At 54.3% G+C, this 15,361-nt stretch overlaps 1 protein-coding gene across 1 annotated transcript in view; it reads right to left on the bottom strand.

The window, feature by feature from the left end:
* The window catches only part of TMEM241 (transmembrane protein 241), a gene marked incomplete at its 3' end in the record, with an annotated part of 49,646 nt that extends 34,666 nt beyond the window's left edge, over nucleotides 1–14,980 (bottom strand). The window contains 3 exon segments of the mRNA XM_068165455.1: nucleotides 7,113–7,190; nucleotides 10,048–10,094; nucleotides 14,827–14,980. Coding sequence (XP_068021556.1) covers nucleotides 7,113–7,190; nucleotides 10,048–10,094; nucleotides 14,827–14,898 — 197 coding nt within the window.
* Between the last annotated feature and the right edge of the window lie 381 nt (nucleotides 14,981–15,361).

Here is a 15,361-nt window from a genome sequence, read left to right as displayed (position 1 = left end):
TTGGAATGGACCTTAAACATCATCTAACCCCCCCATGGGCAGGGACACCTCCCACCAGCACAGCTTGCTCAAGGCCTCATCCAGCCTGGCCTTGGACACCTCCAGGGAGGAGGCAGCCACAGCCTCCCTGGGCAGCCTGTGCCAGAGTCTCACCACCCTCATGGGGAAGAGCTTCTTCCTCATCTCCAGTCTCAATCCATCTTCCAGCTTCAATCCATCACCCTACATCCTGGCACTCCCAGCCCTTGTCCAAAGTCCTTCACCAGCTCTCCTGGAGCCCCTTCAGGTCCTGGAAGGCTGCTCTGAAGTCTCCCCAGAGCCTTCTCTTCTCCAGGCTGAACAGCCCCAACTCTCCCAGCCTGCCTGAGTGTTCAATACTCCTCCTGTGCAGAAAAGAGGAATTAACCACTTCATCTCATCCCAAACAGAGCTAGCTGCAGATAGAGTTTTGTTCTTTCACTCTTTGCCTGGCTGCTCTCCCTGCAGAACAGTTTGTCCCACAGCAACTACTCCTCTTGGTGTTCAGGGAGAGAAATTTCAGCTGGATCTCCTGGCTGCCAAAAGGCCAAACCCCTGACCACTGAAGGGATGAAGTGGTGCCCTTGCACAGGCAGCACACCTTTGCACTCCACACCAAGAGATTTGCCCACCCACACAGTCACTTCCCAGCCAGACTGACAGCCAGGCTCTTCCCAAGGATCAGACTGTCCCTGGGGGAGCCTCTCTCTGGAGATTTCCTAATGATAGTCCCGAGGCTAAGCCAAACTCCCAGAGGCAGTTTGAGAACTAATGGAGGAATGAAGTCACCAGAGATTGATCTCATGCCTGTTTTTAGCCCTGGCTGGTGCAGAAGGATCAGCCTTCAGCTCTGAGAGGGGGCTTCACAGTTTGCATTTTTTCCTTTCCTTTTTGAGCTTGACACTTCAGGGGGGAAAGGGAAGAAGTGGGTGGTGAGTGTCAGAGAGAATAACACAGGACTTTGAGCAAGGGAGGAAAGGAGTAGCAGCGATCCAAAGGCCTGATCCAAAGGCTTCCCAGGACTAAAGACACTGCAGCCCCCATTCACAGAATCACACAAGGGTAGGGCTTGGAAGGGACCTCTGAACATCACCAAGTCCATCCCACCTGCCAGAGCAAGATCACCCAGGGCAGGACACAGGAACACAGCCAGATGGGGCTTGAAAGTCTCCAGAGATGGAGATTCAATCTCTCTGGGCAGCCTGCTCCAGGGCTCTGCCACCCTCAGTGAAGCTCCTCCCCATGTTTAGAAGCAACTTCCCATGGTCATGCCTAGGCTCATTACCTCCTGTCCTGTCAGTGGGCACCACTGAGGAGAGTCTGGCCTCATTCTCCTGACCCCCACCCCTTAGATCTTTGTCACATAGATCAGATCCCCCTCAGCCTCCTCTTCTCCAGGCTAACCACCCCCCAGCTCTCAGCCTCCCCCTCCCATGAGAGCTGTTCCAGTGCCCTCAGCATCTCAGTGGCCCTGAGCTGGACTCCCTCCAGCAGCTCTTTGCCCTTCCTGAGCTGGGGAGCCCAGAACTGGACACAGTACTGCAGGTGAGGCCTCCCCAGGGCAGAGCAGAGGGGGTAGAAAAAAAAAGGAAAAGAGGAAAAGAGGAAAAAAAGGGGGAAAGGGAAAAGGGAAAAAAAGGAAAAGAGGAAAAGGCAGAGGAAAACAAAAAAAAGATAAAGAAAAAAAAGGAAAAGGAAAAGGAAAAAATTAAAAAGAGGAAAGGGAAAAGAAAACAATTTACATGAGAAAGAAAAAAGATAAAAAAGGAAAAGGGAAATAAGAAGAAAAGGAAAAGGAAAAGGAAAAGGAAAAGGAAAAGGAAAAGGAAAAGGAAAAGGAAAAGGAAAAGGAAAAGGAAAAGGAAAAGGAAAAGGAAAAGGAAAAGGAAAAGAAAAATGAAAAGGAAAAGGAAAAGGAAAAGGAAAAGGAAAAGGAAAAGGAAAAGAGGAAAGGGAAAAGAAAAAAATGAAAATGAGAAAGAAAAAAGAAAAAAGAAAAAAGGGAAAGAGGAAAGGGAAAGGGAAAAGGGAAAAGGGGAAAGGGGAAAGGGGAAAGGGAAAGGGGAAAGGGAAAGGGGAAAGGGAAAGGGAAAGGGGAAAGGGGAAAGGGGAAAGGGGAAAGGGGAAAGGGGAAAGGGGAAAGGGGAAAGGGAAAGGGGAAAGGGAAAGGGGAAAGGGGAAAGGGGAAAGGGGAAAGGGGAAAGGGGAAAGGGGAAAGGGGAAAGGGGAAAGGGAAAGGGAAAGGGAAAGGGGAAAGGGAAAGGGAAAGGGGAAAGGGGAAAGGGGAAAGGGGAAAGGGGAAAGGGGAAAGGGGGAAGGGGGAAGGGGAAGGGGAAGGGGAAAAGGGAAAGGGAAAGCGAGAAGGGGAAGGGGAAGGGGAAAGGGGAAAGGGGAAAGGAAACGGAGAAAATTGAGTAAAAAAGCAAGAGGGTGAAACAGGGAGGATGAAGCCTGGGATGTCCTTCAGAACACAGCACTCCTCCACCTTCTCCACCACTCAATTCCAGGAATGCCAAATGTGTCTCAGCTCCCATGCAGCGCTGCAAAGTGCCAGGGCAAAGGGCTTCAGCTGCTGTCTCCGTGCTGCAAGGGCAGGGCTGCAGGCTGCCAGGAGGCAGTTTCAGGATGGAGAAGCACTGCAGGGATGTTTGCTGCAACGTGTCAGCCCCAGCAATCTGCCCTGCATGGAAAGCAACCAGGAGCTCTTTCTCTTGGCAATGCAGAGCTGCACAGGCTGAAGAGGAAGGCTCAGAGATACAGCAGAGCTGAGGAGCCTGGTGGCAGGGTGAGATCCAAAGCCCAGCCCTGGGAGCTGTGGCTGAAGCTCTGAGCTGCTGCTCAGCTGTGAGGAGAACTCAGCACTCTGAGAAATGCCAACCAGAACACAGCAGACTCAGGTGGCTGTGTGGCAGATCACAGGGCTGGAAGCATTATGCAGATGCCACAGGTATTCTCCTGAGCTCCACAGAGTCCTTGCTCTGGATGCAAGTTCTGCAGTCACCATTCACCCTTCAGAAGCAACACAGTGGCACCAGAGCCCCTTGCAAGGGGGAGCAGTGAAGGTGGGGAGGGGAGCAAGAGGAAGCAGTAGGATACCCACAAACCCTAAGAATCACAGCATCATAGAATTGTTTGGTTGGAAAAGCCCTCTGAGATCATCCACTCCAACCATCAACCCAACCCCACCATGGTCACCAAACAATAGACCCAAGGGCCATGGCCACAGCTCTCCGGAACACCTCCAGGGATGAAGACTCCACCACCTCCCTGGGCAGCACATCCCAATGGCCAATCACTGTCTCTCAGGGAAGAACTTCTTCCTCACCTCCAGCCTAAACCTCCCCTGGTGCAGCCTGAGACTGTGTCCTCTTGTTCTGGTGCTGGGTGCCTGGCAGAAGAGACCAACCCCCACCTGGCTACAACCTCCCTGCAGGGAGTTGCAGAGAGCAAGAAGGTCTCCCCTGAGCCTCCTCTTCTCCAGGCTAAGCAACCCCAGCTCCCTCAGCCTCTCCTCACAGGGCTGTGCTCCAGACCCCTCCCCAGCCTTGTTGCCCTTCTCTGGACACCTTCCAGCAGCTCAACATCTTTCCTAATCTGAGGAGCCCAGAACTGGACACAGGACTCAAGGTGTGGCCTCAGCTGTGCTGAGCACAGGGGCAGAATGACCTCCCTGCTCCTGCTGGCCACACTCTTCCTGATGCAGGCCAGGATGCCATTGGCCTTCTTGACCCCCTGGGCACACTGCAGGCTCATGTTCAGCCTACCATCAACCAGCACCCCCAGGTCCCTCTCTGCCTGGCTGCTCTCAGCCACTCTGCCCCCAGCCTGTAGCACTGCCTGGGGTTGCTGTGGCCAATGTGCAGCACCTGGCACTTGGATGTGTTCAATCTCCTGCCCTTGGCCTCTGCCCATCTGTCCAGCCTGTCCAGGTCCCTCTGCAGAGCCTCTCTACCCTCCAGCAGATCAACTCCTGCCCCCAGCTTGCTGTCATCTGCAAATTTACTGCTGATGGACTCAAGGAGTCCAGAGGAGAAAGCTGAGAGGGATGTGATCAATGCCTATCAATATCTGAGGGGTGGGTGTCAGGATGAAGGCTTCAGGCTCTTTTGAGTGGTGTCCTGTGATAGAACAAGGAGCAATGGACACAAACTGGAACCCAGCAGGTTCCACCTCAACTTGAGGAGAAACTTCTTTGGTGTGAGGGTGCTGGAGCCCAGGAGCAGGCTGCCCAGAGAGGTTGTAGTCTCCTTCTCTGGAGACTTTCAAACCTCATCTAGATGTGTTCCTGGGTGACCTGCCCTGGGTGATGCTGCTGTGGCAGGGGGGTTGGCCTCGATGATGTTCAGAGGTCCCTTCCAATCCCTCCTCTGCTGTGATTCAGCGCTGGAACCGAGGAGGCTTCTCCTGGGGCATTTCAAAGCCTTTGCCTGTGGCGTGCTGACATCTAGTGGCCTCCAGTCCGCAGAATTCGTTCTTCACCGAAGCTTTCCTTGCATCAGGACTGTCCCTCTTCAGCAGCAGCAGATGTCCTTGTGCAGGGCTTGCTTTAATGTCTTCCAAGCTTCGAAGAAATGTAAAGCTTTGAGTTCTATCCGGAGATGGAGATGGGACAACTGGGGAGGGGTCTGGGGCACAGCCCTGTGAGGAGAGGCTGAGGGAGCTGGGGTTGCTTAGCCTGGAGAAGAGGAGGCTCAGGGGAGACCTTCTTGCTCTCTCCAACTCCCTGCAGGGAGGTTGTAGCCAGGTGGGGGTTGGTCTCTTCTCCCAAGCAAGCAGCACCAGAACAAGAGGACACAGTCTCAAGCTGTGCCAGGGGAGGTTTAGGCTGGAGGTGAGGAAGAAATTCTTCCCAGCAAGAGAGATTGGCCATTGGGATGTGCTGCCCAGGGAGGTGGTGGAGTCCCCGTCCCTGGAGGTGTTTAGGAAGAGCCTGGCTGAGGCACTTGGTGCCCTGGTTTAGTTGATCAGATGGTGCTGGGTGAGAGGTTGGACTTGATGATCTCTGAGGTCTTTTCCAACCTGATTAATTCTATTCTAAATTACAGTATGTTGGGGAATAAAAACCTTCTGTTTCCCTCAGGGGTCTGTACTGGGTGCAGTACTATTCAACACCTTCCTCCACAACCTGGAGGAGTGGAGCCTCAGCAAGCCTGCTGGTGGTAGCAAACCTTGAGGAGTGGCTGACACACCAGAAGGCTCTGCTGCCATCCAGCCAGACCTGCTCAGGCTGGAGAGCTGGGCAAAGGGAACCCTAATGGGGATCAAGAGGAGCAAGTGTAGAGTCCTGCACCTGGGGAGGGACAACACCATGCACCAGTACAGGCTAGGGGCTGACCTGCTGGAAAGCAGCTCCATGCAGTCCTGTTGGACAGCAAGTTCTACATGGGACAGCAATGTGCCCTTATGGCCAAGATGGCCAAGGGGATCCTGAAGTGCATTCAGAAGAGCGTAGCCAGGAGCTCAAGGGATGTTCTCCTCCCTCTACTCTGCCCTGGTGAGACCACATCTGAAGTGTTGCATCCAGTTGTGGGCTCCCCAGGTCAGGGATGTACTGGAGAGAGTCCAAGGGAGTCTATGAGGCTCTGGGCAGCCTGATCTAGTGTGAGGTGTCCCTGCCCATGGCAGGGGGTTGGAACTAGATGATCCTTGTGGTCCCTTCCAACCCTGAATGATACTATGAGGATGATGAGGGGACAGGAACAGCTGTGTGATGAGGACAACCCCACCCTGGCAGGGAGCAGGAACTGGATGATCTTTAAGTTCCCTTCCAACCCAACCCCTTCTGTGATTCCATGATCAGCTGAAGTGTGTCACTGCACATTCATTAGCCTCAAACACAGGATCTCCCCTGCTCCTGTGCAGCACAACACACACCAGCACACACACACACACACACTTGCATTTCAGCAAGTCAGTAACTCCCTCTCTCTGCTGGAGAGGGTCCAGTGGAGGGCTGTGAGGATGCTGAAGGGACTGCAGCACTGCCTGGGGAGGAGAGGCTGAGGGACCTGGGGGTGTTTATTCTGGAGAAGAGAAGATTGAGAGGGGATCTGATCAATGTCTATCAATAGCTGAGGGCTGGGGGTCAGGAGGGAGGGGACAGGGACAGGCTCTGCTCACTTGCTCCCTGGGATAGGACAAGGAGCAATAGATGGAAGCTGCAGCACAGGAGGTTCCACCTCAACATGAGGAGGAACTTCTGCACTGTGAGGGTCCCAGAGCCCTGGAGCAGGCTGCCCAGAGAGGTTGTGGAGTCTCCTTCTCTGGAGCCTTTCCAGCCCTGTCTGGATGTGTTCCTGTGTGACCTGTGCTGGATTCTATGCTCCTGCTCTGGCAGGGGAGTTGGACTGGAAGATGTCTTGAAACCTTTTGCAACCTTGTTGATTCTATGATTCTTTGAGAAGGCCTACAAGGCTGGGGAGAGGCCTTGAGCACAGCCCTGTGAGAAGCTGAGGGAGCTTGGATTGTTTAGCCTGGAGAAGAGAAGGCTCAGGGGAGACCTCATTGCCCTCTACAACTACTTGAAAGGTGGTTGTAGCCAGGAAGGGCTTGGTCTCTTCTCCCAGGCAAGCAGCACCAGAACAAGAGGACACAGTCTCAAGCTGTGCCAGGGGAGGTTTAGGCTGGAGGTGAGGAGAAAGTTCTTCACTGAGAAAGTTGTTGGCCATTGGGATGTGCTGCCCAGGGAGGTAGTGGAGTCCCCATCCCTGGAGGGGTTCAAGAGGGGATTGGATGTGGCACTTGGTGCCATGGTTTAGTCATGAGGTCTGTGGTGCCAGATTGGACTCAATGATCCTCGAGGTCTTGGTGATTCTGTGAGACTGTGAAATTCCTTATTTCCAGACCACATTTGAGATACATTAAGAGATGACAAATCTCCTTTAGAACAACACTTGGTTTAGCAGAAAGGTGCAGTAAGTTTAGCAGTAAGTTTCAGTTGCCAAGTTTGATGCTTCTTTTTTGGGTGCCTTCCAACCCCTGACACCCTGTGAGCTGAGATCCTGTGACCCCACAGCACTAAGTCCCAACCCAGGAGGTTGTGGAGGAGGCTGGAGGAAGCCAGCAGGGAGCAGAGGCTGAGAAGCCCACAGTACCTTGAACACAAGTTTATCTCCACCCAGCCCAGCTTCCAGCAGATGTGAAGCAGAAGTCCACCCACTAATGTCTGCCACCTAAAACAAACAGAGACAAAAGAGCACTTCTGAATGGTTTGTCCTTTTTAACCCTCTTGAGCACCACCTCAGAAGGCACACACACTCTCCCCACAAGCACGTCCATGACCCCAGGTGCCTGCCCTTTCTCTGGGGTCCCAGGGTGCTCCACCAGCCCCTTCCCACCCCTCTGTCTGCCCAGGTTGGAATGGGGGAAGACAAAGGGGAGAAATTCCTTTCCCCTCCCCCTGCAGGCTTGAGCAGGGAAGGGTAAAAAGGCCTTTTCCTCCCACCAGGAGCTGAAGTCCTGCAGGGTATTCAGTGCTGGGGAATCCTGGAGAGGAGAAGGCTCCAGGGAGACCTCAGAGCAGCCTCACAGTGCCTGAAGGGGCTCCAGGAGGGCTGGGGAGGGAATGTTGACAGGGGCTGGGAGAGACAGGACGAGGGACAATGGCTTTGAGCTGGGAGAAGGGAGACTGAGATGGGAAATGAGGAAGAAATTCTTTGCAGGGAGGGTGGTGAGACTCTGGCACAGGCTGCCCAGGGAGGCTGTGGCTGCCTCCTGCTTGGAGGTGTTCAAGGCCAGGCTGGATGAGGCCTTGAGCAAGCTGTGCTGGTGGGAGGTGTCCCTGCCCATGGCAGGGGGTTGGAGCTGGATGATCTTTGAGGTCCTTTCCTCCTCAGCCTGTCCTATGACTCTGTGGTGGCAGTGGGTGCACCCCAGGCCAGCAGTGTGTAGGAAGGGCAAATTAACTTACAGCCTGGGCTGGTGGAGGTGTCCCTGCCCATGGCAGGGGGTTGGAGCTGGATGAGCTTTAAGGTCTCTTCTAACTCCAACCTTTCTTTGAAGCTATGAACTAGAGCTTCTCACCCAAACCAGCTGAAAGCCTGGGGGACTGGCACAGGCCCTGTCTCTAAACAGGACAGGAAAGGCTTTAGTCCTTGTAGGCTTCTGCAGCTGTCTGCTCTTTCTCTGTGACACAGCTCCCACTGCCTGGCAGGGGGTTGGAACTGGATGAGTTTTAAGGTCCTTTCCAACCCAAACCATTGTAGGATTCTATGGCTCATCCTGCCATAAAGCTGTTCCTTGGTCAATTAAACAACTGTGAGGCCTTAGAAATGCTTGGAGGTAAAACAAAATGAGTAGTGATGCAGCCTGTGGGGCTCTTTTAAGCTTTAAAGCAAGCTACTTGTTTCCTTCTGTGTCCAGTTCTGGGCCCCTCAGGTTAAGAAGGACATTGAGAGACTTGAAGGTGTCCAGAGAAGGGCAAGAAAGCTGGGGAGGGGTCTGGAGCACAGCCCTGTGAGGAGAGGCTGAGGGAGCTGGGGTTGCTTAGCCTGGAGAAGAGGAGGCTCAGGGGAGACCTCATTGCTCTCTCCAACTTCCTGAAGGGAGGTTGTAGCCAGGTGGGGGTTGGTCTCTTCTGCCAGGCAAGCAGCAGCAGAACAAGAGGACACAGTCTCAAGCTGTGCTGGGGAGGTTTAGGCTGGAGGTTAGGAAGAAGTTCTACAGAGAGAGAGAGATTGGCCATTGGAATGGGCTGCCAAGTAAGGTGGTTGGAGGTGTTCAGGAGGAGACTTGATGGGGTGCTTGGTACCATGGTTTAGTTGATCAGATGGTGCTGGATGATAGGTTGGACTTGATGATCTTGAAGGTCTCTTCCAACCTGGTTTATTCTATTCTATTCTAACTCTAGCAAAGATACTGAGGTGTCTGCAGATCTTCCTGCTGTCTCAAAAGCACAACCAAGTGAAGCCTTGACTCTGGAGGCCAGATTCATTCCACTAACAGCACTGCTGGTGTGCAGAGATACTTGGCAGAACAGGAAAGTCTCATCTCCATCACTAAGACATGACAGCCACTTGAGATGCAGAGTTACAAGAAAGGCTGAGCCTGAAAAGTAAGCAGCATGGCATTTGCACATGCTTGAAGATGGATTCAAGGTTGGTTTTCATTAGCATAGCTGGAGAAAAGAAGAAGACAGCTCAGCTGCACGGTGTCCCTCAGTGCCATGTCATAGAATGGGCTGGGTTGGAAGGGAGCTCCAAAGCTCAGCCAGTCTGACCTCCCCACACCCAGCAGGGACATCCTCAATTGGATCAGGTTGCCCAGAGCCCTGCCCAGCCTCACCTGGAATATCTCCAGGGATGGAGCCTCAACCACCTCCCTGGGCAACTTGTTGCAGTGTTCCAGCAGCCTCCTGGTGCAGAACTTGTTCCTCACAGCCAATCTCAATCTGCTCTGCTCTGGTTTGAAGCCATTGCCCCTGCTCCTGTCCCTGCAGGCCTTTGCAAACAGTTTCTCTGCAGCGTTCCTGTAGCCCCTTCAGGTCCTGGCAGGCTGCTATTAGGTCTCCCTGGAGCCTTCTCCTCTCCAGACTGAACACCCCCAGCTCCCTCAGCCTGTCCCCATAGCAGAGCTGCTCCAACCCCCTGAGCATTTTCATGGCCTCCTCTGGACCTGCTCCATCAGCTCCAGGTATTTCCTATATTGAGGGCTCCAGCCCTGCACACAGCCCTGCAGGTGAGGTCTCCCCAGAGCAGAGGACAGTGGCAGAATCACCTCTGTGGACCTGCTGGCAACACAAGAGCCAGGCTCTAGTCCAATTGCTACTTTTCCATGCTGGCAGTGAGGACTTTCAGAACAATGAGCTATTATGGAGCCCATAAATCTGAGTTACATCAGCACCACCATGATTAAAAATGAATCAAGAGACATTAAGGAATGCTTCCCCAGGGCTTCATGAAGTGCATTCTCCAGCCAGCCAGAGGCAGTAATGACAGCAGGCACTGAAGTTAGCTGCAGCATGGAGTAAGCAAGACATTGACTGACTCAAAGTCACCTCTCAAGCAGCTGTGTGCTTCCAATGGTACTTACCCTTGGAAAAGGGTAGGGTAGGTGAATTTCAGGACAGACAGGACATACTGGAAAGACAAACACCCAATTACTGGACATTGAACACCTACAGCCTCATAGCATTAAACAATCAAATCACAAGAGCAACAAGCCACAGGAAGGTTCTACCAAAATAAATGCAACTGAAAGACTTCAAAACACATTACTCAGGAAGGTCTCTTCCCATGCCAGGACTGCTGGATGCTGCCCCAGCCACCCTGGAAGGCAGCAGACACTGAAGTACAGGAGGGAACACAGAAAGCCAGAGAGCAGGCTGCCTCCTGAGCTGCTCTTTCCCTCCCTGAGCACAGCACTGAATGGGAAAAGGATGAATCTTCACTGATGATCTGGATGAGGGGATTGAGTCAGTCATCAGTGAATTTGCAGATGACACCAAGCTGAGAGCAGATATTGGTCAGTTAGAGGCCTGAAGGGCTCTGCAGAGGGACCTTGCCAGGCTGGACAGATGGGCAGAGGCCAACAGGATGGCATTCAACAAGTCCAAGTGCCAGGGGCTGCACTTTGGCCACAACAACCCCAGGCAGAGCTACAGGCTGGGGTCAGAGTGGCTGAGAGCTGCCAAACAGAGAGGGACCTGGGGGTGCTGACTGACAGCTGCCTGAACTTGAGCCAGCAGTGTGCCCAGGGGGCCAAGAAGGCCAAGGGCATCCTGGCCTGCAGCAGGAAGAGTGTGGCCAGCAGGAGCAGGGAAGTCCTTGTGCCCTGTGCTCAGCACTGCTGAGGCCACACCTGGAGTCCTGTGTCCAGTTCTGGGCTCCTCAGTTCAAGAAGGACATTGAGAGACTTGAAGGTGTCCAGAGAAGGGCAAGAAAGCTGGGGAGGGGTCTGGAGCACAGCCCTGTGAGGAGAGGCTGAGGGAGCTGGGGTTGCTTAGCCTGGAGAAGAGGAGGCTCAGGGGAGACCTTCTTGCTCTCTCCAGCTCCCTGAAGGGAGGTTGTAGCCAGGTGGGGGTTGGTCTCTTCTCCCAGACAAGCAGCACCAGAACAAGAGGACACAGTCTCAAGCTGTGCCAGGGGAAGTTTAGGCTGGAGGTGAGGAGAAAGTTCTTCCCTGAGAGAGTTGTTAGCCATTGGGATGTGCTGCCCAGGGAGGTGGTGGAGTCCCCATCCCTGGAGGTGTTCCAGAGGGGATTGGATGTGGCACTTGGTGCCATGGTCTAGCAGGCATGAGGTGTTGGGTGACAGATTAGACTTGATGATCTCAAAGGTCTTTTCCAACCTTGTTGATTCTATAATTCTATGAAAAGGACACAAGCAAGGGTCAGAGGGAATCACACCTGACATAGGCAGCCTTGGCAGACCAATAACCTTAACACAATTGTCTCCTGCTGATTAATTCCTAGTATCACAGTATCAGTCAGGGTTGGAAGGGACCACAAGGATCATCCAGTTCCAACCCCCCTGCCATGGGCAGGGACACCCCACACTAGATCAGCCTGGCCAGAGCCTCATCCAGCCTGGCCTTAAACACCTCCAGGGACTGGTGCCCTTCATCCATCTTACAGACCTAACTATCACAGAATCACAGAATGCTTTGGGTTGGAAGGGACCTTAAAGATCATCTAGTTCCAACCCTCTGCCATGGGCAGGGTCTCCATCCACTATTCCAGGTTGCTGCAGGCCTCATCCAACCTGGCTTTCAACACCTGCAGCCCAGGAGCCTCCAGAACTTCTCAGAGCAAGCTGATCCAGTGTCTCACCACCCTCCTGAGGAAGAATTTCTTCCTAATCACTGATCTAAATCCAGCTTCTTCCAATTTGAAGCCATCACCCCTTGTCCAGACACTCTATGCTTTTGTCACAAGTCCTTCTGCAGCTCTCCTGTAGCCTCCTTCAGGTTCTGGTCCCCCTGCAGCCTTCTCTTCTCCAGGCTGAACAACCCCAGCTCTCTCAGCCTGCCTTCCCAGCAGAGGTGCTCCAGCCCTTGGAGCATGTTCCTGGCCTCCTCTAGACCTGCTCTAACAGTTCCATGAACTTCTTGTGCTGGGGGGCTCCAGAGCTGCCCCAGCACTGCAGGAGGGGTCTCAGCGGAGCAGAGGGGCTGAATCCCCTCTCTCCCCCTGCTGCCCACACTGCTGGAGATCGGCCCAGGACATGGCTGGGTCTGGGCTGCCAGCACACAGTGCTGGCTCCTGTTGAGCTTCTCCTCACCCAGCACCCCCAAGCCCTTTTCCTCAGCAGGGCTCTCTCCAGTTTGTGTAAAATAATACCCAGTCCATAAAGCCCTTTGGAGAGGCAATATATGGGGGGGAGAAAAGGAAAGCCTCTGTGCCATTGCTATAGCACTTGATGACCTCTGAGGTCTTTTCCAACCTTATTGATTCTATGAGCCTATGGATGCCAGCAGTGCCTTTTCCCACCCCAGAGGTACCTGTGGAAACATGAGGCAGAAATAAATCTGCTTTGCCATGTGTATAACAGCATCTCACAGCTTCCTGTGAGGCAGCATGCAAACACCACTTCTGTAAAGGCAGAGGATGGCTGAAGCTTCCTCAGAGGGAAGGAAAGGTACCTGCCACTCTTTCTAGGAGCCAGCAGAAGCTGTCAATGGCAAAAGGAGGAGCTGGAGGCTTGCAGCAGATGGGAAACTGCTCAGCACTGTGCAAGGTGCAGTGTTTGGGTGGGGGGTGTCACTAAGAAGCTGGCATCAAGGTACAGACAAGGCAAAGGGCTGTGGTACCTGTCTGAACTGCCACATGCATTTTAAAACCAGGACAATGCACTTTCCATCCCTCCACTTCCATTTAGGTACCCCAGGGAAGGTTTACAACCTGGTGATTTTTCACTGTCTTGCACTAAAACCTACATTTCACAGTATCACAGTATCACTTAGGTTGGAAAGGATCATCGAGTCCAACCTATCAACACAGACCCCATGACTAGACCATGGCACCAAGTGCCACATCCAATCCCCTCTTGAACGCCTCCAGGGACGATTACTCCACCACCTCCCTGGGCAGCCCGTTCCAATGACGAATGACTCGCTCAGTGAAGAACTTCCTCCTCACCTCGAGTCTAAACCTCCCCTGGCACAGCTTGAGACTGTGTCCTCTTGTTCTGGTGCTGCTTGCCTGGGAGAAGAGACCAACCCCTTCCCGGCCACAACCACCCCTCAGGTAGTTGCAGAGAGCAATGAGGTCTCCCCTGAGCCTCCTCTTCTCCAGGCTAAGCAACCCCAGCTCCCTCAGCCTCTCCTCACAGGGCTGTGCTCCAGACCCCTCCCCAGCTTTCTTGCCCTTCTCTGGACACCTTCAAGTCTCTCAATGTCCTTCTTGAACTGAGGAGCCCAGAACTGGACACAGGACTCAAGGTGTGGCCTCAGCAGTGCTGAGCACAGGGCACAAGGACTTCCCTGCTCCTGCTGGCCACACTCTTCCTGATGCAGGCCAGGATGCCCTTGGCCTTCTTGGCCCCATGGGCACACTGCTGGCTCATGTTTAGGTGACTGTCAATCAGCACCCCCAGGTCCCTCTCTGTTTGGCAGCTCTCAGCCACTCTGCCCCCAGCCTGTAGCTCTGCCTGGGGTTGCTGTGGCCAAAGTGCAGCCCCTGGCACTTGGACTTGTTGAATGCCATCCTGTTGGCCTCTGCCCATCTGTCCAGCCTGGCAAGGTCCCTCTGTGGAGCCCTTCAGCCCTCTAACTGACCAATATCTGCTCCTAACTTGGTGTCATCTGCAAACTTGCTGATGACTGACTCCACCCTCTCATCCAGATCATCAATGAAGATGTTAAAGAGCACAGGGCCCAGCACTGCTCCCTGGGGCACACCACTGGTGCCTGGCTGCCAGCTGGATTTAGGTTGGAAAAGGGAGGCTCCAGGTCAAAGTCCTTCCACCTTCAACTACCTTTCCCAGTGCAGGTCTTCCAGCCCCTGTTTAACTACCCACAGCTCCCAGCTGGCTGTCACACCCCGGGTATGATCTCTCTGCCTCACATCTGGACTTCAGCCTACTTCTGGGCACCCTTAATGGCAAAAGTACCTTGGAACAGAAACCAGAGGCCAGCGCTGAGAAGCCATTTCACTTCCACCTCTGAAATGCTGCTTTCCTCTGCCTCTCCCTGCAGAAATCCCCTCCAAACCCAGCTTTGCTTTCAGGAATCGGCGCCAGCCACACTGACACCGTCTCTGATAAGCAGGACAGCAAGGAGCGGCTGCTCTATCTCCCCCCCCCAGAGTGAAAAAATCCTTCAAACAGTGCTTAAACTACACCATGTCACCACCTCCAGCCTGCCTCTCCTCCTGCAGGGACATTCCAGCAACACCAGCAGGCGATCAAGGGGAAAACCAATTCCTTGCCCTTGATTTGCGGCGTTAATTAAACTGTCAAGGGGTCTGCGGAAGCTAACACTTGTTGCACTGATGCTGTAACACCTCGAACACTTCCCATTTTCGCTTTGGATACCTGGGGATAGTTGTTCCAGCTAACAGAGATCTCCTCTGGGGAATGCCCAGGCGCTCGGGGCGAGAGCACAGTACCGGCAGGAGCTCAGCATCCCTGATGCTGCCGCGGCAGCCTGGCCGCCGGCTCCGTAACCCACGCTGCATGCACACACACGATATCCTCCCCTTTATCTCCTCCGGCAGGACAAGCAGATGACACTGTCCCTCCTCCTCCTCCTCCTCATCCTCCTCCGGGGTCCCTGCGCTTCTCCCGCCCTCCCGGACGCAGCTCCGGCTGCAGCGGATCCCCTGCCCAGCGCCCTCCGCCGAGACCGGGGACGCTCCGCGCCCGCCCTCACCTTGTTGGTGAAGCAAGAGGCCAGGTAGAAGAGGCAGAAGGCCAGGCCGGCCGCCGGCCTCTTCAAATACATCTGTCACCGCGGGTCCCGCCGCCACTGCCCCAGCGAGCCTGCCCGGCCGGACGCCGCCATGGCAGCGACACGTGGCGCCAATGGGCTCCGCGACCCGCCCCGGGCAACGCCTCCTTAAAGGGCCTCGGGGCCGCACGGCGCCGAAATGCCGAGGAGCCGAAATGCCGAGGAGCCGAAATGACGAGGAGCCGAATTGCCGAAATGCCGAAGAGCCGAAATGCCGAAATGCCGAAGAGCCGAAATGCCGAAGAGCCGAAGAGCCGAAATGCCGAAGAGCCGAAATGCCGAAGAGCCGAAGCCCCGAAGAGACGAAGCCCCGAAGAGACGAAGTCCCGAAGCCGAAGAGACGAAGCGCCGAAGCCGAAGCCGAAGCCGAACCTGAACAATACTGACCTCAGCCCTGAGCCAGCCGTGCCCTGGGCTGATCCCCAGCACCGTGGGCAGCAGAGTCAGCTCCACCCTG

The sequence above is a fragment of the Melanerpes formicivorus genome, unplaced genomic scaffold (assembly GCF_026170545.1).
Source record: "Melanerpes formicivorus ecotype bairdi unplaced genomic scaffold, bMelFor1.0.p_v2 SCAF_89, whole genome shotgun sequence".
NCBI lineage: Eukaryota > Metazoa > Chordata > Aves > Piciformes > Picidae > Melanerpes > Melanerpes formicivorus.
Note: the sequence above shows the minus strand (reverse complement) of the source record. Positions and strands in the feature narration are given on the sequence as shown.